The following is a 23981-nucleotide window of genomic DNA, read 5'->3' as shown; positions in this document are numbered from 1 at the left end:
GAGAGATAATGTTCTTGAAGTCATAATGATGGCTTTGAAAGAGGAAACCAAAACCATTGTGATGGCTTTGAATGAGTAGATAGAAGAGCTCAAGGGAAAACTCACTAATTGTAAAGTTGTTGTGGAGAAATGGGTGTTGGTTGTGACACCCAGGCGTAAGATGGATGTCCCCAAGCCGAAAGACGAGGTTGGTGAAGGATATGGACAATTTTCTCTAGAGAATGGAATAGTAATTCCATGCTATGGATATTGAAGATTATGCCACTAAAGTAAATACTGTTTCCATATTTTTTACTGATATAGCTCTTTTATGGTCACGTCATAGGTCCAGAGATAAGAAATAAAGTGAAATCGCTACTAGATTTGGGAGGACTTCTAGAAAAAGTTCAAGGGATAATTTTCCCTCAAGTATGCTAATGAGGAGGCACAACATAATCAATATTTTAATAATTTATTATATAAAAAATATATAATTAAATAATTTTTATATAATACTTTGTATGTAATAAATTAACAACAAGCAACCATCCAAAATTTATGTGTTTCTCAATAATTTAACTAATTTATTAATTTAGATCAAATTTTGATAAATATAAATTAAAAAATATAATATACAAAAAGTTCAAGCATAATAACATTTTGTATAAGGGCAAATATATATAAATCATAAATTGGATATGAGTTACCTAAAATCACCAACTTCTTAATTTTAGCAAAGTTTTTTATAAATAAATTTGACTGGATTAATAATTACTAAAAAATTGGTACCCAAGACATGACTCTTGGGTTACCCAAGACATTCCGGTAATCAAATAAAACAAAAAGAAAACATTAAATGAAACTCAACCCAATTTAGTTTGCCCCCAAAGCATGTAAAACCAAAAACATTCCAAACTAGAAAAATCTACAACACCTAATACAACAAAACCAGGAGAAACTTCCATCACTTTCACCAAATAGAGATTCACAGATACCACTGTTTTCCCCTATATTCAGCTTTCCCCTGGATCCGGAGCTTCTATCCATCGTCGGTCAATTTCCACCACCGCATTTGCAAAACTAGGCACTCCATTCATCAGATAAGTCTGTTCCATCCTTTTTATCCCTTCGATTGCTAGCAAATGAGCCACTTCATTGGCTGATCTAGATGCATCCATAAAAATGCAAGTCTAAAATTCTTTACTTAAACTCTTCGCATCCTTTATGTAAGCCGAGATTTCAAATTTATCTTCATCATCCATCTGAGCCATCTTCACCATAGTTAGTGTGTAACACCGCTTTCCAAGGCCGGATAGGGTACGAGGCATTACTAGACTTAACCATACACATAGACGAAAACTGGGCCATAAAATTTCATTTAATTCAAAACTTTTCGAACACATGCATAGACTCATATTTAAAGATATATAACGTGGCATAAATGAGCACTTACACATCCATAATCATGCAATAACATGTCATTCACTTTAAACATATTTGCTTACCATCTTGTATATAATATACATTCTTACATTAACTAGAACTAGACATGCTAAATATTATTCTCATTTTATACCATCATAATGTAGTTACCAATTTGTCCATTAAACATCCATATTCAAGGCAACATTACTCATTTCCATTTAATTCATGATCCACTGGCCTGCATTTAACTTACCTGATGTATTACCAATCACGCATAACAAACAAAACTAACTATATCATTACATCAAAACATACGACATGGCATGATTAATTAAACTTACAAACCATAATGGATAAGGACCACATCTCATGATCATGTACGATAACTCAATGCAAACCGATACGTATGGTCAAAGTCATAATAATAATACATATAACACAAACCAACTTCCTATACATGCCACTCACTTGATATTTCTAATATTTGAATTAATTCTCCCAAAAATGATAGCTTAATAGTGTGATTTTGCCTCCGACGATCTCCAACCCCGAGCCGACCTGCCAAAACTGTACAACTTGTAACATAACTCAAAGACATACTCACCAATGGCTTATCTCATTGGGATCATCAATGAATACTTCGCCAAATTACCCGTTGAACACTCGGAATATAATTGGATACACAGAATGCATGCACATAAGTGCCATGCCCACAGCTAGACAAACTCAATAGCCTGCGGAATATATGTGTACCCAAGCTACCATGTAACCCACCCGTAAGTGAACTCGGACTCAACTCAACGAGCTCGGGTGTGCGCATCCATAAGTGAACTCGGACTCAACTCAACGAGTTCGGATGCCTAGTTACATCTCACGAACTCGGACTCAACTCAACGAGTTCGGAACTCAAATATCCTAGTAACATGTCACTTGTATCCTAATCTATTCCTAAGGTTCAAACGGGATTTTCCTCAATCACACATCTTTGCTGTCTTCCACGAAATGTCGGAACCGATACTTGATAGCATTTCATATTTATCAAGTAGCTCACATAATTTGCTTATTACTCAATAATAACCACAAAGCATAATATTTCATAATAATAATCATCATATCATATAAATAACATTAAATTACACATTTCATTATTAAAAATCATATGAACTTACCTCGTATGCGAAAATGGTCATTTTTACCATTTTGTCCACAACCTGATATTTTTTTATTTTAGCCTGAATTTCAATTTTTCATTGCTCCATCATTTCAAATATAGCCTAATTAGGACTCTAATTATTCAAATTAAGCCAAAATCATATTTTGAAAAAATTATAATTTTACCCCTAAACTTTATCAAAATTATATTTTTGCCCCTAGGCTCATAAATTAAACTTCATCCTATTTCCTTATATTTTATGACATGCTGGTCATTTTTACCTTCTCTAGCAACATCAAATTCGCACTCTAACATGTACTTATGAACATTAGGTATTTTTACCGATTATGTCGTTTTACTCGTTTTCACGTAAAATCGCTTAGTAAAAGTTGTTTAACACAATTTAAACTTTATATTTTATCATAAAACATCAAAATAAACACATTTCACCTATGGGTATTTTTCCAAATGTAAACCCTAGGTTATATTATTGCTAGAATAAGCTTAACCAAGTTACCGGGATTTCAAAAATGTAAAGAACTTTAAAAACGGGGCTAGGGAGCACTTACAATCAAGCTTGAGAGTTTGATCAAACCTTAACCATGGCTGCTGCTAGTAGAAACTGTTGAATGAAGAAGATGATAGCTAATTTGGCTTATTTCCCTTTTAATTCTTTTAATTATCAGTTTACCAAAATACCCCTAACTTAAAAATATTTTATTACACCCATTTTGTAACAGCCTAATTTTCAGTGGTGTCGGAACAGTGATTGAGATCACTAAATCCAACAAATGAGTAGGAAATATTATTAATTTAGTGAGTATAAGTTAAATGTGAAGTTAGGAAAATTTTTGAAATAGTGAAATGTACAATATATATATATTAAAATAATTAGAATTGAAAACGAGGTATCGAGACCTCGAGAATTTTAAATCGAGCCATAAATATTTTTATAAATATTTATGGAGTGTTAATAAGTTAGTATTAAAGTTTCGTCAAGAAACTTTAAAGTACTGATAGCTAATTGAACAAAAAGGACTAAATTGTATCAAATGTAAAATTGTGGGAAATGATTAAATAGCTTAAATGATAAAAGGCAAATAGACCCAAGGTCTATTTGGGCTGGACGGCAAGAGCATGAAATCACCAAGAAAATAAGGGAAAAATTGCAAAATTGCAAAATTTACTTAATAAAGCTAGGACTAAAGTGGAATCATCTAGATTTCTCTTTATTTTTCTTTATTCTCATCAAAAAAAACACCATGGAAGAGTTCCCTTAAGCTGGGTTTTTCATATTTTTACTGCAAGTAAGTTCAATTCTTGATTATTTCTTGAAATTTTTGTGTTTTTGTGACTTTTACAACTAGGTCCATTTGTTGAATTCATTAGTTCTTGATTCTATGAAAGAAATTGAAAGTTTCTATGAATATGTGCTAGAAGTATATGATTATTTGACATAGAATTAGAGCTTTAAATTGTTTATATGCTGATTTTATTGAAAGAATTGAATAGAAAGTGAATGTTTGGGACCTAAATTGTAAAAGAGTTTGAAGTTAGAGTTTTATGTGGAAATTCTGAATTTCAATAGTTATGAAATAACTTATAATGTCTAGGAAAAGTATTAATTGAGAAAATTAGTTTAATTGAGGGGTTAATTAAGTTAGGACTGAATTGTATGAACTGTGAAATTTGGGGCAAAATGAAAATCAACAATTTGCACTAAAACAGTTTTGGACAGCAGCAATAGTCTAACTTTGAAAAATCTCCAAAAATTGTAGAAATATAATTAGAGGATGAATAAAATATAAAATTGAGTCTAATTTCTTATAGAAGAAACAGTGTAAGCAATGGAATTGTAAATCATGAGATATAATAAGTTTTGTGAGACAATGTCAGAATGATTTCGGGTTCCCCTGTTCTGACTTTGTAAAATCATAAAAAATTGGAGAAAAATAATTAAGGGATTAAATTTATATGTTTAAAATCCTTAAAGAGTCTATTTTCAATAGAAATAAGCGGGAACATCATCCAAATCTTGTACGATGAGATAATTAATTCTTAGTGAAGAAGGGTCGGAACTGTCAGACAGCAGAATAAGGGCAACTTTAAAGAATAAACTGTACTTATCGGATAAACCAAAAATTCTTAAAATTTTATGGTAATAAGATAAGTAAGTCTAGTTTCAGGGAAAATTAGCGTTTCTTAATTTCGAGGTCTGTAGCTTAAGATATAAATAATTTAGTGGCTATGACGCAAATGGACAATTTTGAATATACATAAGTAAATAGTGAAATTATTAATAATGTTACTTGTTGCATGTTATATAAATTAAGGATGTGGAATGGAGGGAGGAGGAGGAAAATATGTATGAATATTCAGGTAGCATGGCTAATATGTATGTTTTAGGCTCATGGACTAAATTGAATAAAAGTAAAATTTTATGGGTAATTTTTAAAAAAAATGCTAGAAATGACCAATTTGCATGAAATGGATTATTTTATTATTTAAATTACAAAATTGAATGAAATTATTAATTTAGCTCAAGATCAGGGAAAAACATGTTTTAAGGATTAAATTGAAAAGTGTTGAAATTATGGAAAATTCTGACATTTTATAGAATTCATAGGTTGTTATCAATTTGTGTGAGAATAACGGCTGGAAATAAGGATTAAATTGTAATAATTTTATTTTATTTTAACCTAAGGATGAAATCGTCATTAATTAAAAGTTTAGGGGTAAAATGATAATTTTATTTAGAGCATTAGTTGAATGTATTATAACATGAAATAAATGAAAACGACGATCAAATTTCTTTATAAAGATCCGGATGACTTGAATACGAGACTTGAACGTGGAAAAGAAAAGATATCGGATTAATGAAATATCTGATAAATGAATCGGTAACTCTGGTAATGCTCCGTAACTCTATTCCGGTGACGGATTCGGGTTAGGGGCGTTACACATTTCATGTCTATTTTTGTCCAGAAATTAACCAATGGTCTAATTACCATTTAAGGACCTCAATTTAAAATTTCATAACAATTGGACACCTCTAGTATGTAGAACTCAACTTTTTCACTTTTTACGATTTAGTCCTTTTGACTAAATTAAGTGCCCGAATGTCCAAATTTTCAAACGAAATTTTCACGAAATTATTCCGTGAAATCGTAGACCATAAAAATATAATAAAAAATAAAATTTTCATCGTCGAATTTGTGGTTTCGAAACCACTGTTCTGACTAGGCCCAAAATTAGTTTGTTACATAGTGAATCCCCTTCAACCTCTACTGCCTTTATGCCCAAATCCAAACCCATCTGCATTGCCTGGATGCAAGCCAACGCTTTAGGATATTGTGGAAATACATTGCATAATGAAGTCGATCCACTTCTCATTAAAACCCATTTTTGACATGATCCTCCTAGGAAAACTCCATTCAACGTGGTTATAGGCTTTACTCATATCCAATTTTAGAGCCAAAAAACCTTTTCAACCCATCCTCTTTTTTTTTTAATGTGTAAAATCTCATAGGCATGCAATACATTATCAGTTATCAAATGCCCAGGAACAAACACACTTTGCGCTTCATGAATACAAATATCTAAAACTTTTTGAAGCATATTAGCAACAGTCTTAGAGATCAGTTTATAAATAAGTGTACATAGGCTTGTAGGACGGAAGTTTGTTAAATTTGTTAGGTGCGAAATTTTCGGGATCAATACAATATTTGTAATATTAATAGGTTCCAAAGACATACCTCGGTTTAGAATTTCTACACAGTAAGAGCTGACGTCCCATCCCTAAATATACCAAAACTTTTGGAAAAACAGTGTTGAGTATCCATTTGCTCCAGATGCTTTTGTTAGGCCCATTCATTTCAATGCCATATATAATTTCTCCTCATTATATTCTATAGTCAACATCCTATTTAGAGGTGCTCATGGGCCGGGTCGGGCTCAACTAAAAATTCATGTCCATTTACTAGGCCCGACCCCAGCCCGACCCGAAAAATAGGCCTAAAATTTTGTCCAAGCCCGACCCGGATAAAAATGTTAAAACTTGGGCTCGACCTGACCTGCCTGTATTAATTTTTTATATTTATTTTTATATAATTTTTAAATATACATAATACATCAAAAATACTAAAAACATCAAAATAAATATTTCCCAACAAATTGAAAATAAATTTTAAAAAATATATAAACTTAAATAACACTAAGATAAATACAACTTAATAAGTAAATGCCTCTAAAATAATAACAAAATTAACAAATGCCTTAATAATAACAAAATTAACAATAAAATAAGTTTTATACAATATCCAAATAATAACAATAAAATAGTAGTAACATAATAGTAAAATGGTAACAAAATAGGGAGAAAACAACAAGAAAATAACATTAAAAAAAAGAGAAAATTTTTTTTATCTTTTAGGTGAATTCGAGCCGGGCTCCGGCCAAAAATACCTTACCTGAGGCCCGACCCGTTTTTTAAGCAGGCCTTATTTTTTTGTCCAAGCCCATAACCCTCCCACATTTCGGGCCTTCGAGCCAGGCCGGGTGGCCCAACCCATGATCAGGTCTAATCCTATTCATGCTTTCAGTAATACACCTCTTCACTCCTCGAATAACATAATTCAGGTTTTCAATACCTTTCGTGGAAAAAAGTTCCTGAAGATAATTATGTGCAATCTCTTTCCCCGCTCCACCCTCCGAAGTTGCCTTACCATTCTCATCTTGCAAACTACGAATTTTATTCATCTGTCGACGCTGCGAAGCAAAGTTATGAAAAAATGTCGTATTTCTATCCCTCTTTTGTAACCAATTTGCACGTGCCCTCTATTCCCAATAAAAATCTTCTTCCTAAATTTCTGAATTAAGATACAATTTGACTTCCAATAATTTCGCAAATGTTTCCTCGTCCCTCTCCTGATTGTTTAAATAATCTAGCTTCTTTGTGAGGTCATGCATAAGCCCCTTCGTTTCGTTTGGACTTTCCTCTCACAATCTTTCACCTCTTTTCGTTACTCGAGCTTTCCTCCCATAATCTTCGGACTTCCCCTTCACAAGTTTCCTCTAAAATCCACCAAGCCTTAAAATAAAAAATTTTCTTTATTCGCATTACATCTTCTTGAATTGTTTGAATATATAAGGAACAATGATCTGAGAAAGAGTGAGGTAAATGACTAGTCATAAAATTAGGTAACGAAGCCATCCATTCAATATTAGCAACAACTCTGTCGAGCCTTTCTTTAATGTTCGTATCCGGAAGGTTTCCCAATCCTACATAAACCAAGACCCCAAATATCCAACATCCACTACAGAATATTCTTTAAGCACCATGCGACACTTATCCATATGTCTTTTCCCTTGGTACTCCTCCCTTTTTTCATAAGCATACAATATTTCATTAAAGTCCCCACAAATCATCCATGGATAGTTTTGATCCCTTCCTCTTTACTACCAATATTGGGTGCCCCATAAAACCCTGTCATCCTCCATTAAGGACTTTTTCCCTCTTCTTCAATGATCATATCAATATGATTCTTTGAATAGCTTCGAAGTTGAACCGTGATGTCTTCTTTCCAAGCTAAACATAGACCCTTTCACGTTCCTTTAGTTAGAAACACAATACCATTTTGAAACCTACATCTTCTATGCAACTTTTCCACCCGAGAGCTATTTAACTTTTCCAACTTAAGAGTTTTATTGCTCCCGGTCGACTTGTCTATTGGTAGTCGCCGATCTTTGTTGTACTCGAGCGATAATTCACTCATCTGTGGACCTTAACGAATCTGCAGAAACAACAACGCTAAAATCTATATATTCAGACCTGGGCCTTTTCTTCCCATCCCCACTAGAGGATTCTGCCTTAATATTATCAACTTGATTTTTGAATCCTTCCAAATTAAATCTCAATATTGGATTTATCGATTTCCTCGATTCTCTACTCAACACATCCCTTAAATTCCACCCCATATCACACTTTCCCCAATTTGCATTTCTTCCCCACAAAGCCAAACATTATTATCTGTTGTAGCTCTTCTTGTTGAAAGTATTATAAGGGGAGGACCGTCCTAAAATGAACTGAGTGTAAAAGATCTGCTCCAATTCTTCAATAAAGTCGCGCCAAAAATCTACAGGAGAATTAGAAGCCACAATGACGAAACGCCGAATCTCTAATTCTGAATCAGAAGAAAGTGGAAGTGAAGAGATGTTAAGCGAAGAAGAAGAAGATGATGATAATGAAGTAATCCTCAAACAGGAACAGCAAGGTATATCCGAATACGAGAAGCAGAGGCTAGCGAGAATTGCAGAGAACAGAGCCAGAATGGAGGCTTTGGGTCTGCCCAAAATTGCCTCTTCTTTGATGGGTTCGTCGCCAAATACAAGTCGAACTTCGAGCAAGATTAAAGGGAAACGCAAGGTCATTGATGACGATGAAGATTACAGGCCCAATGATAATGAGGATGACCACGACGAAGACGATGATGATAAACTTGATGGTGATGATGAGGAGGAGTTTCTGGGTAGTAAAACGCCTCAAACTCAATCTCGTAAAAACAAGGTGGGTAGTCGGCTACAATTTAGCCCTTTTTTTGGTAAAATAACTCAAAGAAACGAATCCTTTAAGGAGCCCTAAATAAGATGATAAAATTGATTGCTTTATAGTGTAGCTCTTCCCTCGAGCCATCTAGTTATAGTTTAGCTTTATACTTGAATTGTTTCTCTCTTTTCCAGGTGAAAAATAAAGGCTCAAAATCTAAGAAGAAAGCTTCCGTTCAAAAACATTTGAGTAGTTCAGATTACATTGACGATGGTGATGATGAATTAATGAAGGTCCGTTTCGGTGACAGTATGGAGCAAATGCTGTTTCCATTTCTAGGTTTTTGACTTGTTTGAGTTTGGTAACCGCTGAACTTCGTCTATTATAAGTATCTGGTTTTACTGCGAGGCTAAACTTTTGTGAGACATTTTCAGGCAATTGCTCTGTCCCTTAAAGATTCTGGAGAAGTTTTAGGTGCTGTACCTACAGATGTGCAAGATGCTACTTTCACTGAAAGCAAGGGGAACGCTCGATCAAAGAGGAAAAAATCGGTTTGTTCTGTTTCATAATTAATGTGTGGATTTAAAGGATTGACACTATTTGCTTCCCCTAACTCTCAGTTTGCATTCACTTGGTTTCTTTTCATATGTGGATCACAGTTCACCAGCCGCGTGCAGATGACTGAGGATGAAATGGTCGTGCACTTCTTTCACTTTGATGGTAATTTTTTACACTACTTTCATTTCGCTCTCTATCTCCTTGTCATGGATGTGCATCAACAAAGCAAGCCTATTACTATAGAAAGCTTTGAAACTAGGAACTATGTGGGTTTTGCATTAGCATTGCTGTTGCAAAAGAATCTCCTAGCAGAGGGTTGCCTCTCAATTGAGATGCTATAAGATGTTGTGTGTGTTGTTGCATCACAAGGATCTGTTCTATCACAATAATAGCTATTATTTAACATATAATGGCACCTGAGAAGAAATTAATGCTGAATGCTGTGGTAACAGCAGTTAGCTTAGTAGGACTTTTGGTCCATTGCTTACATTGCATGTTTTGGTTCGGTCAAATTAGAATCAGAAACCCAATGTTGAACACATCCCATCTATATAATGCTATGCCCGTTTTTGGTATTATCTCACCATTCTTGAATTTGTTTTTTTGGTCACTGAACAAAAGCATTGTTGGCTATCAGAAGCTGGAAAAGGAAGCATTTCTATGAGAGATTTACGAAGAGTAGCTATTGCACATGATTTTATGTGGACAGATAAGGACTTGGCTGAGATGATCCAATTCTTTGATACCGATGGCGATGGGAAGGTCAGTACATTCTTTTAGTGCTTTGTTTGGAAAGATCGATTTGATTTGAAATTTTTAATTTAAATTTGATTTATAAGGTAAATGGGAAGAATGAAATGCATATATTATGAATGGATTAATTGGGATTCAATATGATATATATATTTAAAAAGTATACAAACATGGACTTACGAAAAATTTAGAATTATGGATAGATTAAATGTGATTCATAAGCATGTGATGGATAATGCGTGACTTCAAAATGTATACGAGTTTAAGAATTTACTTACCTTTCTCACTGGTGGCATTGCAGCTAGATCTTGATGATTTCCGGAAAATTGTCAGCAGGTGTAACATGTTACGAACATCTGACAATTCTTAAATAGGATTCAAGCTTATTCTGTTATAAGATGTACCCTTATTTTGTTATAAGATGTACCTTTGTGAACGGATTAGAATCGTGTAATCAAGACTCGGTGGTCCTTCCTTTTATTCTACAAGTTAAATGCTTCCAACTACAAATGTACAAATTTCAGCTATATATAATTTGATGAAAGTTGGATACACTTTTTCTATGAGCCCGTCAATGCAAAAGAACTATCATTAATAGATTTCGCAAAGAAATGAATGTCAAGCACATGCATTTTTTATTATTTTTACAAAATTCATGGATTAAATGCCGTTCCAAGATTGTTCATAAAGAAGTTGGCAGCAATAATGAAATCCATTCCAGTGGTTGTCACTTGAAAGTTGTACTGTCAATGCAAGGTAATACAATGAACCATAGTTGCTTCTTACCCGTCACACATTGGCTTTGTTTTTTGTGCATTCATGAAGATCAGTAAGTAATATATTTAACAAGAGCTACATACAACCCATCAATAGACGTTTGTTTATCCACTTTTCTTCATTTCATTTTTCTAGCAGTCGCGAGATTTGTCAAAGGAGGAAAGGATAAACTTGGCGGTCATGTTGTTTTCAAGATGTACCCCAAAATGATACCAACCAAGCCTACAAGAATTACATACATGAATGGAATACCACCATTACCTCTTTTGGCTTCACGTCTCAAGAGGTCCTGCAAATTAAATTTCAATGTAAGGCTGCATAAAACTACAAATGTCAACCAGTGGGGATCATATTGATGCTAGAATTATACAGGGATAACAAATACTATCAGCATCCTCTCTCTATTATTATTCTTTAAAATCCCATTTCCTTCTAAACTATCTATAACCCTCTATAGAAGCTCATTTTCATTCTATGTTTCAACCTAAAGAGAAAGATAAGTTAATGACAACTGGAAAGTGATTGCAGATGATTGATAATGCACTGGTATATAGATACCATATTAGCAACTTGGAACTTTTGTTATGAGTTGAAACCCTGAATATTTAATTCCAAAATACACTCAATAAACTCATAGAAAATATGGAGTAACTTTACCAGTTCTTGCTGCAGCCTCTTATTTTGCTGAATGGCAGAGTTTTTCTCCTCAGTCAGCTTGAAAGTGAGAGACTTTGCCTGCAATTAGAAGTATTGCCACAATCTTTTAAGGCTTTCCTTTTCCCTTTTTTGGTAATTGCAAGTTTCGCTAGAAGGTGCTTTCCCTCTCGCATTCAACCTTTCAAGACTTTTCATTCTTCAAGAGGATAGTTCTTTTAACATATCTCAATTAGACTACTATCACATTAAATCATATAGGCAAAAGAGTTATTTATTCATTAACCTGAAGAAAAATATAGCATTTATTATCTGACAAGGTATAATGCCACATTTAAAGCAGATCCATGTTAGATCCTTCTTTATTTCTGACATCAAGAAGATCTGAAAAACCAACAGCAGAAGTTGAATTTCAAAATGTGACCCCAGCACTAGTGATCGGCTTAAACGAACAAACCAAGATTTCAAAGGAGGTTGTCAGCATCCCTAGGCGTGTACTAGTGTATCCCAGCATTGGAATCAAGTAAATGACGGCATGGTACTCTGAGAATTTTTTAAGTTTTGATGAGAATTTTTTAAGTTTTGGTTGATGATGGATTGAAATTTCCACCAAAAGATGCATCATATCCGATATCATCAATGTATTCTTCAACTGGTAATATGTGACAAATTAATCAAGCATTTTCCTAAATTAACCAATTATGGAACTGAAGTCAACCATATGCAAATATAAAGAACTACAATAATGTATGGATTAACCCCATTGGTTTAGTTATAACCTAAAAACATGGCTTACAGAAGCCCATAAAATTTCAATGCCAGAGCTAAAAGCACGAATAACAGAACGAGAGAGAGAGAGAGAAGTTACATCATCTGAGTTGTCTTGATGTTTATGCTGCTCAAGACGAGTTCTTGACACCTGCAGGCACAATTGTATAGCCAATACACAACTCATTACTATTTCAGTGCAACACACTGATCAAAACTAAAACCCTATTCAATGTCAAACACAAGTGACACGGAAAACTCACAGACTCTGCAGCATTCAAGCTACCATTGTCCGAGACAGAAGCCCTAGGTGACAAGCCTTCCTCAGATCCTTCCCGAACAGGGGAAGGCGGCCTAGGAGCGGCAACATAAATAACCCTCAACTTGCACTCCTCAACATGATGTTCGGATTCTTTGTTAAACTAACATATTCAAAAGCAAACAGTTAAAACAAAAACCCACTTTTATTCAAATCAGATATAACAGACTACAATACTTACTATCTCTGAAGTTATATCCTTTGCTGTAGCTCCAGGACTAGCAACCACACTCTGAAGTAAAAATTTATCCTTGCATTGCATATCAGGAGGTGCTTCCTTTTGAGCTTGCATTATAACTGACTCCATAAAAAAAAAAAAAAAGTAACTACTGAAAAAGGTAATTATAAAGTTGCAAATAAAGCTATGATTGCCATGAAATTCAACTAAACATTAAAAAAGAAACATGATTAACTAAAACAATGATAGCTAAGTCCAAATTTTGTGCCAGAGAGGGACAAGGAGAGAGACCAATAACGTTGCACGTAGACCTAGGTAATACAACTCCAGTGTTAGGCCTTACACAGTACTTCTTTGGATTTGTCGTTTTCACCTGCAAAACACACACACACATCCTAAGTAAAGAAATTTTCCTTCTTTTCTTTTACCAGAAATGTTTGAGGAAAAAGTAGCAACTGAAACACGAGATTTCAGAATTACCTTAAAAGCCACATAATTGTCGGTCTTGTTGGATAAGTTTAGAGAACATGAGATCTGCTTTCGCAATTCAACTAATTCAGGAACAAGGAATGTTAATGATTAGAAAACAGTTGAAAATGGAACTTATATCCATGAAGAAATGGATCTGGAAAGCTACGATAAACTGTAAATTCTTTAAACAGGAAAGAGTTTGGGAGATGCTTACAGGGAAATTGGAGCTCTTGAGGCTCGATGCTGAGAAGTTCACCGGTACTCATCGTGATTGGATCAGTGACAGGAGACCACCAGAGATATAATTGGGGGAGGCTTCTACGAAGTTTTTAGAAGGGCCCAAGATTCTGGTTCCCGGCGAAAGCAGAATTATGACAATGATGATCGGTCTTCGAGCGAGAGAAAGAGAGAGAGAGCTGAAAAGCAAGCACGTGCAATAATGATGTTTGTCTTACTCTTTTGACTGCGGTCGTTTCTCGTTCCCTATTTTACAGTATCGTGCGGTTCCTTGTAGGGCTATAATTGTCTATTCGTCTCCCCATAATGATCTGGACTTTCCAATAAAAAGCATTCACAACAATGGAAACCAAATTATTTTAACCCTTAAATGCTAAAAAAATCATTTGAAAAATAATTAAAGAAACAAATTAAGTTTTTAAAAATTATACATAATTAAGATTTTAATAAAAAATTAGTAATCCAACAAATGTATGTTTGACAGTAAAGAGTAATTGATTGAAAATGTATTTTTTAGGATAGTAATTACATTATCTTATAATTACAAAGATTTGTATTTAATTGTTTTAGTGTATATTTGTTGAGTTATTCCCTCTTTGATATTTAACATTTATTTATTACTATTATCTATTGGTCCTTGGCCGAGTTCATCTAAATTTAAATATTCATCATTAAGATGATTAACATCTCCTTTCATTTACTTTTCGAAATATTAATATCTTAGTTTCACCTATAATTAAAGTTAAAAAATATGTAATATACTAATACGAACCGACCTTATTTTTTACGTTATACTAAATTGAAGTTGTTAATATGAAAAGAAAAATTTAAAACAACAAATGTTTTCTCAATAATATTTAGAAACTTTGAATGTCACAAATTAAAGAATTCGCGAACTATCTATGATGCTTGTGTTTAGCATTCTCCCAAATGATATCTATGATGCAAAAAATATTTTTTATTTGCATAATTAGCATGGATCTGATAATATTTAGGTTCACAATCCGTATAATATGTAGGTAAAAACTTATATAAACATAATTTAAAGAAAAACTTATGTTAAATCATATTATTTATATAAAAAATAATATAAAAATTATATATTGTAGCTTTTATAAAAAAATGTTTTATAAATTGTACGATAACTTTCATAACACTTCTTATAAATAATATCATTTTTTATAACTTTATAAAGTTTTTTTAATAAATAAGTTATAATAAAAACTATAACCCTTTTTTTATAAATAAATATATTATTTTTATAATATATGACATGGACACATAAATAAGTGATGTCCATACTTTTTAGCCATGAATTTTTATAAATAAATATATTATTGTTGATGAGTGAGGTAAACAAGAGAAGAAAATTATGGTTGAATGAGGAAAGAGACGGTCTTTAGGTTTGGGTAAAGATCTTTTTGGAAAAAAAAATATAATAATTACTCATGTAATTACTCTAATTTTCAGTCTCTCCTAAAAATTAGAAAGTGTAATTGGGGTACTTCACTTACAGCTAATTCGGTGGACCTACTAATTACAATGATTATCCAAACATGCCACCCTTAAATAATTACAAGCTATTAAACCCTAATGTAACTACTAGATGATTTATCAAACATTACCTAAGTTTTTTAAATTAGATTTTTAAGTTATTTTACAAAAATAAATTATCAATATTAAACCAAAAATTATAAATGATTGTAGAAGGTAAAAAAAATTATTTTTTTTGAAAGATTCGAAAAAAATAAAGTTTTATGTAAGGGAAAATTTTGGATGCACTATCAATAAAATTTTTAGACTCTACAAGAGAAATAAGAGAGTTGATAAGTGTATTATAGATATAGTAAAATATTAAAAAATAATTAAAAAAATACCTATCAATACTTATCAAATAAAATAAAAATACATTATTACTGTCCCAAATATTACCCTTTATGAAAAGTAAAGCTAAGAATTTTCTAAAAAATTATGAAAAAAGATGTAAGATTCTTTATTAAAATCTTTAAAAATAACTTTCAAGAAAAACTAAAAGAATCTTTAAAAACTCAAAAATAAAAAATTCAAAAACTTTTGAAAGATTCTAAAAATTATAAAGGTTTATAAAAAAATCAAGCACGATAAGATTTTTTTAAATTATTAAAAATTTATGAAAATTTCCACAAATTTCAAAATAAAAATAAAAATAAAAATGTTTAAAGATTTCTAGAATTATTGAATGTAAGCTTTTAGAAAAAAAATCAATCAATAAATTTAATATAAATGTATTTACATTTACTTAAATCTCTATAAAAAAAATTTACTCATTCAATTATGAGATAAAGAAAACTAAAATTTTTATAATGTTTTAGAATACAATTGTAACGTTGAATTTATAGTTTTTTTTAATAATCTTATTATAGATTTTGATTATATCTTTTTCTTCTTTTTGACACAATGTTTAGATCTACCCATAACCTCTATCCAACCCATAAACAGAATAATGCACTTCAGCGCACTAAATTTTATATCCTCCTGTATTGACAACAATGCTCATACCAATCGAGCTAAGACTCAATCGGCTTAATTGAATTTATTTTAATTTCAATTTGAATTTGAAAAGAGTGGAGTTACCTAGAAAATTGAATTTATTTTTATCTTTTATCAGCGTTTGAAAGATTACTATGTGGATAACTTGATCCGTCATAATTTGATATGTCAAATTAGGCTCTTTAGAACACTTAATAAGTTTGTTCTCAAGCAATTTACAAGTCTTTTCTATATTTCTTGTTGATTTTTAGTTTTTAGTATTAATGATCATGTTTATTTAATTTTAGTCTTATTAGGCCCAATTTGGCAAAATGGCGCCATTAGGAGCCTAATAATGCAATTGAGTTTGTGTAAGAAGACGACAACGGCCAAACTTTGAGGAGAATGATATCTGACATGAGTGTCGCAACATTGATATTAGGATGTCGCAACATTGAGTTTCCATCACCTCAGATGTGTAAGACTTCAACAAGAAATCAACCTAGAACAGACTACTGAGGGCGTTGTGACACTGAGTTGAAAGTCACGACACCAAGCTTCCAAGGTCGCGATACCACTAATGATTGTTGAAGTGAAGAAGTTATGACTATTGCTGAGGATGTTGCAGCACTAATTAGTCAATGTTGCGACATTAAGATCCCCAAAACCAATATGATATCGCTGTTGAGAGTGTCGTGACATGTCAAGATGGTATCATTGTTGAGAGTGTCGCAACATTAAGATCCCTTAGAGTCAAGATGGTGCCACTGTCGAGAGTGTCATGACATGAGTGTATGATGGGGTAAAGAATACTATAAGGTAGTTTTATATCTAACACAAACACAAGTCAACTCATACACTCTAAGGGCATTTTTGTCAAACTAAAAGAAGTTTTATGATTGAATTTTGGTAGTACAAAAGATGCTTTTGTTGTCAAACTTAAAGGAGATACATATTTATCATTTTTTAGCTTAGTATTTATTCTCTTCTCTATTTTTATGTTTTAGTTCTTTACTTTTCTTAGCTTTGTAGCTGATAGTTTTATTAGTTTTTACCACAACTTTTCGTTTCTTTTCACTTAGATACACAAACTTTATTTTGTATTTTGATTTCACTTTAAAGCCTTTAATATATTCCAGCTTTGTTAACTTTCAAAGAGTAAAAATCTCTACTTTAGTTATGTTTTCTTCTTCATTGTTGCTACTGTCATCTTCTCCAAAGAACTCATCAAGAGTCCCTAAGATTTTTCTAACTTTGTTTTATATGCTTTCTTTAATGAATAATTTGAGCATGTATTTGACAAATGTTTGTGTGTTGATTATGGGTAGTAACTAAATCTCATGGTGGATGGTTAATTATTGGGTCAGAGGTTAAATTGTAAAAACTAGAATTGACGTCTCTATGTGAACATTTAGATAGGTGAGACCAAGAGTAGAGCCTATTGAGAATCATTTTGATTTTTCGCTTTAGTTCGATGAAATCGAGAGATAAACTGGACTAAATCATCTAATTGGGTAAAATAATGATTGAGAGGTAAAATTAAACTAATTAAGAGTTTAAACCCTTTAGATCCCTAATCCAAGAACTAACCAACATGGAAGTCAGTCGACCACTTTTGTGTAGCTAACTAGACTTCATATTTGCATGCATTTTCATTGTTAATTCCTGAACTCTCACGGGTTCGATCTTTAGAATACTCCATTGTTCCATTGTAGCACAAAAATATTACAATAAACCTGTCACACCGGTAGATAAATCATTTTATTTATGATAGTTTTGTGTTAATTTTCTACCTCGATGCATGATCATAAGTCATGATTTCATTTAATTTTTTTATTTTTAAATAGTAGTAAAAAATATTTTTTTAATAAGTTAACACACTTTACTCTTATAGGCTAAATTAGAAAACTAATAAAACTTAATTGTATGAAATTATGATTCTACATTATCTCTATTCGTTTTCTATTCGTTTCCAATAATTTAATTTGTCATTCTCTTATTGGGAAGGGAGGGATAGAGATGACGTAAAATTACAATTTGATACAATCCTTTCTTGTACCGAAACAATTAAATCAACAATATTAGTTTACAAACTGAGATTCAAATTCGTTTTTTTATTAATAAACGAATGAACAAAGTACTAAAATGAAGACCGAATTTCTTAACGATTCTGCAGTGGGAAAAAAAAGGGCTTTTCTATCGTTTGGATTTTTATCATTTCAAACATTCAAACATGCCTTCTCCTATCATTCAAATAAGTAACATTCCATTAAGCTCATGAAACTATAAACAACATTTCTTACACGTATGTCAACTAACTCCTCAATAAATGTACTATAAACCACATATCGACATTTTATTTGATTTTTATACTTTAGATGCTATTAGTATTAAGCATCGGCAGAAGCAGAAGATTGCTGTCGTTGAGCTCGAGCTGTAAAACCAGCAAACCAAGCAACCCTCATGAGTTGCACACCAAGGATCAGTACCCACCAACAGACCAGGCCCCTGATAGTGTGCATCATCCATGCTGGTGCACTGAGTTCAACCCCGAGTTTCAATCCCCTCATTAGCTGTAGCACACGGTAAGCCTCGTACACAACTGGGGTCACCAACCAGATTGGTGACTCCCAATGCCACGTCAACATCTCAGTCAGCATTTGTACCGACAGAAGCAGGATGTAGGGACCCAATAGAACTGCATATGGGATGAAAGGCAGCTGAGGTTGGAGGTAGCCCTTTTGGGATCCAAACAGCATCATCAAGGGGATTGCAAGTCCAGTCAAAGTTGCAACCAAATTCCAGAACTGGTAACTCACAGGAGGTTTGCTCTTGGAAGCTTGTCCCAGGTTCTTTGACTTGGCACAGTAATCTGCCATGAGGAGAAAAAGGGTGCAACCCAGATTGAAGATGCAATCAAGTCCAATCAAGGAAAGAAGGCTCACCACATTTGGGCCAATGAATATGGTGGATATCGGTAACCATAGAGTGGGTACCATGCCCGTGCCGAGGAGAACAGAAGGGCCAAGCAGCCACAATGGCCATTTAAGAAACTGAAGCTGTGCAACTGGTTGATTGGTTGTATCTGTACGATCTTCAGCTTTAGTAATTGAAGCCTCATCTTTGCTGTCAGAAGACTCAGAACGCAGAGTTTCAAATAATTCAGATGATTTATCCAAGAACTTATCACCAGCTTTCTCAGTTAGAGCATATGTGGCCGGTGAAGGTTCCCACTGAGGAAATTTCGTGCAGCAAACAGGGGACCTTCTGATGTGGACGCGACGGAAAGGGAGCACATAAGGCACCTTTGAAGCTTTTAACAATTGTAGGATTTTGGAATGACCCTGAGGAATTCTAGTAATGGACATGGCAGAAGGAGATCGAGCCAGAGAAGCCATTCCTAGGTTCATAACTGAAACCTTCAGCAGCTTTGATAAGATGACATCGTTTTCATTTCACTGAAACATACATATGATTGTTAGCAGGAAAAGTTGAGCTCCAACAACTAAAGGTCCATATTCAAAATCAGATATTTCCAGCAAATTTATGCATGAAATGGTTGAATAGAGGGGGAAGAAGCTAATAACGTAAGCTTGGCATTTGACAAATTCAAATAAAGTTGTTATTATCTTTTATCCTAGTTTCGAATCATTGATTTATCTCATTTCCATTTTAAATGTAATTGTCTATCTTTACCTCTATAAAATAGAAGCAACCAAATTAAAAAGTCTAATTAATAATACAAATCACACTAATTAGACAGGAAGCTCAGTCAAAGAGTGGGCATCTACAATGAAGAAGCTCTTGTTTTTTTGCTTCTAAAAACTAATTTCAAGAATAACAAAGTACAAATTCAAAGCCTAAATCCGGTAGCAACTCTTCCAATAACGAAATTCAATCTTTACCTGCCGGAGACCAAGAGTAGTAGATTTTTCGAGTCAAAATCGATCATTTGAATATGTTACATAATTTTTCCTTACAACGAAGAAAAAGACTATAACAACCGAATCCCAGCAGAAACAAAACACTTCATTTATTCTTTTTAATGAACAATTTTGAATCGGGTCCTCTATAAATTTTATGAATATCAATCTAAAAGTTCTTTCAAAGTCTCTATAATGAAAAAAAGAAAACCCAGAATTACATCACAAAGTTAAATTGAAATTTGAAGATGAAAATTAGAATCATAGAAAATGAGTTGAGGAAAAACAAACCCAGAAATTTGAAAATTAGGGTTGATAACTAGAAAGTAATAAAGCTCATTCTCTAGTATAATTTAATCAGGAAATTACCTCATTTCCAGGGGAGGATGTTGGTATGCTGAAATGGGAGGTAAAAATCCGACAATGAGAAGTCTAGTAAACTCGCCTCTAATAAAACACTTCTTCGGTTTGTCTGACTAGTTTCATTGATATGTAAAGGTGTCAGAATCAGAACAACTGAGGCCGGGCCTTGGTTTGTAGTTACACTTTGTTTCTGTTTCCAATTCGGCTCCTTATTTGATTCACAAGCTTTCAAGGTTCTTTTTCAATTAAGGGCTTAGCCCAGTACCAGCCTGCCATTTGGTCTTGGACTCTTTTTAAGTCTTTAATCATAGAATTCCTTGGCTAGATATTTTGGTATATCATAAATATTTTAGAACAAAGTATAACAGTACAAAACACAACACATAAAGAATAAAAAAAAACCTGAATGATAATCGAAAAAGAAAAGTTAGCATACACATGTTGGACTAAAAACCCACGTACCGTAATTATTAAAAGCGAGACTCGAATTCAATTACTCAAAAATTTAAGATATCTACCTTAGCCAATAAAGTTAAGGCTTCATTGGCCCCTTATTTACTTTTTAATGTTTGTTTTTTTTTCTTTAAATAAGAGTAAAACGTGTTCAGGAATTTCATAATCAAAGTTTTAAAGAAAACAGTCATTTGTCTCATAATTTATAGATTTTATTTGTTTTTACTATAGTTTGACTCTTTATTTTTGTTGGTATAGTCACAAGTATTTTCTTTCTTTTTATCATTGGAGAGCAGTTTTGTTCGGATCAAGGTAATATTCAGGAAAATTCTATTAACATTCTAAACTTGCATACATTTTTTTTAGAATACAATGCATCTTATAATTGCACTCACACTTATTTTATATTAATGCTGAACAGTTTTTAAAATATAAATATAAATCTGTAATTCTAATAAAATAAAATAAGGATATCAATCTGTTTATACAACCCAAAGAAAAATGTATTAGTAATCGACAGCATGCAAGATGCAGAATTGTATCCTAAAAAAAAAAAAAAAGCTTAGAACAATAATGGTATGAGGATTACTATGTTCTAAAAACCCATGCTAACTTTAGGATTTCAATAGCAATCATAACAGGATGTTACGATTTTTTTGGGTGTTCACAACCGTAATAAACACAATGATACTGAAACTACACGTAAATTTCATTTAAGTTGTGTGATCAGACAATGGGGATCGGGGAGTTGAGTTGGAAGGAGTGTATGAGATCAGAGTCTGGCAAATCCATAGGAGGCAGAGAAAAATGGCCGTAAGTAGAACTGCCTCTTCTAATTTCTTGCATGCTCAATAGAGCTGCCACTGTGTTCCTGAAAATCCCTTTTCCTGCTACTGTTATAGCTTCTCTCTGTTCCTTTACGATTTCTTCTTCGTCTTCTTGTTCTACAGGGAACACTTCATCAATGGTGTTTTCACATTCCTTGACGAGCTTCGATACAAGATCGGTTATGAAAAATGGTTGCTGCAGCACTTTCTGTATAAAGGGCAAACGCAATAACCCACCAGTACGCTTGTCATATTTCTTCAGTATCTTAGCCAAACCTACACAACTCAAAACATTGTCTGGTATATTAATCATAACATATTAAAGAAATATATATTGAATGAAAGATTGACACAGTACACTGACTACCTGTGTAATTGATATTGCTGTAATTCACTAAGAGGACCATTTCACCATGGAAATTGACAATATCTTTTCTAATTTTCGCCATTTCGTCTTTATATTCTGCTTCTGAAGGCTTAGTTCCATTGGGACCCCATGTTTCTATAACTCTCTTAATCCTCTGTTGCAATTCCTGAATTTATACATTCCTTCTTCAAACTTCTATATCATTTAACTAATCTTTTCTTTTACAAAGGAAGCAATTGTGGGATTTTCTACAACAGATTGCAGATATTGAGATTCAATTGCTAATATTTCTAAAAAAGAATAATGGTATATAGAAATTTATTTTTCTATTGGGGTGCACACTTACATGAAGCTATCTAGTAAATGTAAAGAAACACCCCAAGAGTATGAACAATCTTTATATTAATTTCCTAACTTTATTCTGAGTTGGCCCTGGATGGTTTGATGAGTCATTTGAGTTGACTCAACCAACAAACAATGGTATACTATATCCAAACCAAAGCAATTGGTATTAAATGATCATCTTTGTTTGTGTTGGTCTATGATATAAAACAGTCGTATTAAGCTTTCCAGTAAATAAACTTACCTTATGGCGGATGATAAAGTCTTCCTCTTGTTCCATGAAAAAAACATTAAACTTATCGATCTCATTGTTCAACAAATGCACAAATTCAGCTTCTACATCTGCCTTTCCATACTCCACACATGACTCCGCCGAAGAGATCAGTCGAACAAGCTTTTTCAACTCTTTGTAAGACAGGAACTTGTCCCGCCACGCTGGCAAACTTTCCTCAATTTGCTGCTTTAATCTCTTCCCAAACTTCATACTAGACACCCACCCAAAAATATAATGGAAGTGAAAACTGGAATTGTAAAAAGAATAATTTTTTTTTTAAAAGAAAAGAATATAAGAGAAGGGTAATGAAGGAGAAGGAACGGTAGATGAATTGGGTTTAATAGCAAAAGAGCATAGAATATGAAAGAGCATATGCTTGGCGTGATGAAGTGAAGATTAGAAAAGGTATAAAAGAGTCGTTTGATGTGAGAGAAATCCCAAGCATATTCGGTCACTGTATTGTAGTCATTCATGCCAAACACCCTTAGTCCAAGGGCCAATGGCGATGCTTTATGGTCGATTCGACTTTTACATTATAATATTAATACAGGTAAATACATATGGGGAAGATGGGTAAAGGAAAACCTAGAGATACAAGCTAGTGAGGTTTTGCACCAATCAGAGTGGAATACATGAGATGGGTCCTAGGTTCCCACTTTGTCTTCATGGGGCTGTCACAGATAATGAATGGGCTGTCAAGGAAACAAAAATAGGGGGATGATTCTGGGAATGATTCCTTAGAATCTCCTATGGAAAAGGAATTTTTTACCAAACCTACTACACGTAACCCAGTGTTTGGATTTACCATAAATCTGCATTGAAAATATGTTCAAAACGTAACATCTCTCTAAACGAATAAGAATGTGCGAGCTTCCTTTTTTTTTTTACCCCTCCTAATCTTCTTGAAAATATCTTCTTTTTTAACCAAATCCCAAAAGTGGGTTTGAGTTGGGCAAGGCCTCGGCTGGTTTCCCTAGACATCAACTGAGGATCTGTTTTAGCACAATGAAAAAAAATAGCATTTAACTAGGAAGTTAAAAAAGGAAACAGACATCAGCTTACAGCCTCTTGCTTCTCCAAAATAAATTATTTGGCTAAATAGATTTGG

General features: G+C 33.1%; 4 protein-coding genes across 8 annotated transcripts; 1 reads left to right on the top strand and 3 right to left on the bottom strand.

The window, feature by feature from the left end:
* The first annotated feature begins 7876 nt into the window (after window positions 1–7876).
* LOC107911894 (uncharacterized protein DDB_G0283697) lies at window positions 7877–10964 on the top strand. Of its 4 annotated transcripts, none has more exons than XM_016839873.2 (6): window positions 7877–9122; window positions 9296–9394; window positions 9536–9652; window positions 9761–9821; window positions 10297–10421; window positions 10714–10964. In XM_016839873.2, the coding sequence occupies exons 1-6, from the start codon at window positions 8715–8717 to the stop codon at window positions 10780–10782; spliced, it is 879 nt and encodes a 292-aa protein (XP_016695362.1). In that variant the 5' UTR covers window positions 7877–8714; the 3' UTR covers window positions 10783–10964. The 4 variants fall into 4 exon arrangements, 2 of the variants coding, with proteins under 2 accessions (XP_016695362.1, XP_016695363.1); XR_001688028.2 differs by having other exon boundaries at window positions 7880–9122; window positions 10281–10421; window positions 10718–10900; XR_001688027.2 differs by having other exon boundaries at window positions 7880–9122; window positions 10281–10421; window positions 10714–10737.
* A 60-nt stretch (window positions 10965–11024) lies between these two features.
* On the bottom strand, window positions 11025–14054 carry LOC107911895 (vesicle-associated protein 1-2). 2 transcript variants are annotated; one of them, XM_016839876.2, is made up of 8 exons: window positions 13794–14052; window positions 13589–13659; window positions 13400–13481; window positions 13112–13227; window positions 12875–13033; window positions 12712–12762; window positions 11847–11924; window positions 11025–11478 (listed from the first exon to the last, which is right to left on the bottom strand). In XM_016839876.2, the coding sequence occupies exons 1-8, from the start codon at window positions 13843–13845 to the stop codon at window positions 11368–11370; spliced, it is 720 nt and encodes a 239-aa protein (XP_016695365.1). In that variant the 5' UTR covers window positions 13846–14052; the 3' UTR covers window positions 11025–11367. The 2 variants fall into 2 exon arrangements, 1 of the variants encoding a protein (XP_016695365.1); XR_001688029.2 differs by having other exon boundaries at window positions 11381–11478; window positions 11847–12227; window positions 13794–14054.
* Window positions 14055–18573: 4519 nt separating this feature from the next.
* On the bottom strand, window positions 18574–20803 carry LOC107911892 (uncharacterized). Its single transcript, XM_016839869.2, has 2 exons — window positions 20617–20803; window positions 18574–19782 (listed from the first exon to the last, which is right to left on the bottom strand). Exon 2 carries the CDS (start codon window positions 19732–19734, stop codon window positions 18715–18717), a length of 1020 nt encoding a protein of 339 aa, XP_016695358.2. The 5' UTR covers window positions 19735–19782; window positions 20617–20803; the 3' UTR covers window positions 18574–18714.
* Window positions 20804–21495: 692 nt separating this feature from the next.
* LOC107911893 (SPX domain-containing protein 3) lies at window positions 21496–23500 on the bottom strand. The gene is made up of 3 exons (XM_016839872.2): window positions 22844–23500; window positions 22258–22423; window positions 21496–22166 (listed from the first exon to the last, which is right to left on the bottom strand). Exons 1-3 carry the CDS (start codon window positions 23081–23083, stop codon window positions 21790–21792), a joined length of 783 nt encoding a protein of 260 aa, XP_016695361.2. The 5' UTR covers window positions 23084–23500; the 3' UTR covers window positions 21496–21789.
* Window positions 23501–23981: the final 481 nt, after the last annotated feature.

This window comes from Gossypium hirsutum, chromosome A11, assembly GCF_007990345.1.
Source record: "Gossypium hirsutum isolate 1008001.06 chromosome A11, Gossypium_hirsutum_v2.1, whole genome shotgun sequence".
NCBI classification, from domain to species: domain Eukaryota; kingdom Viridiplantae; phylum Streptophyta; class Magnoliopsida; order Malvales; family Malvaceae; genus Gossypium; species Gossypium hirsutum.
The sequence above is the reverse complement of the archived record's forward strand: the minus strand, read 5'-3'. Positions and strand labels throughout refer to the sequence as shown.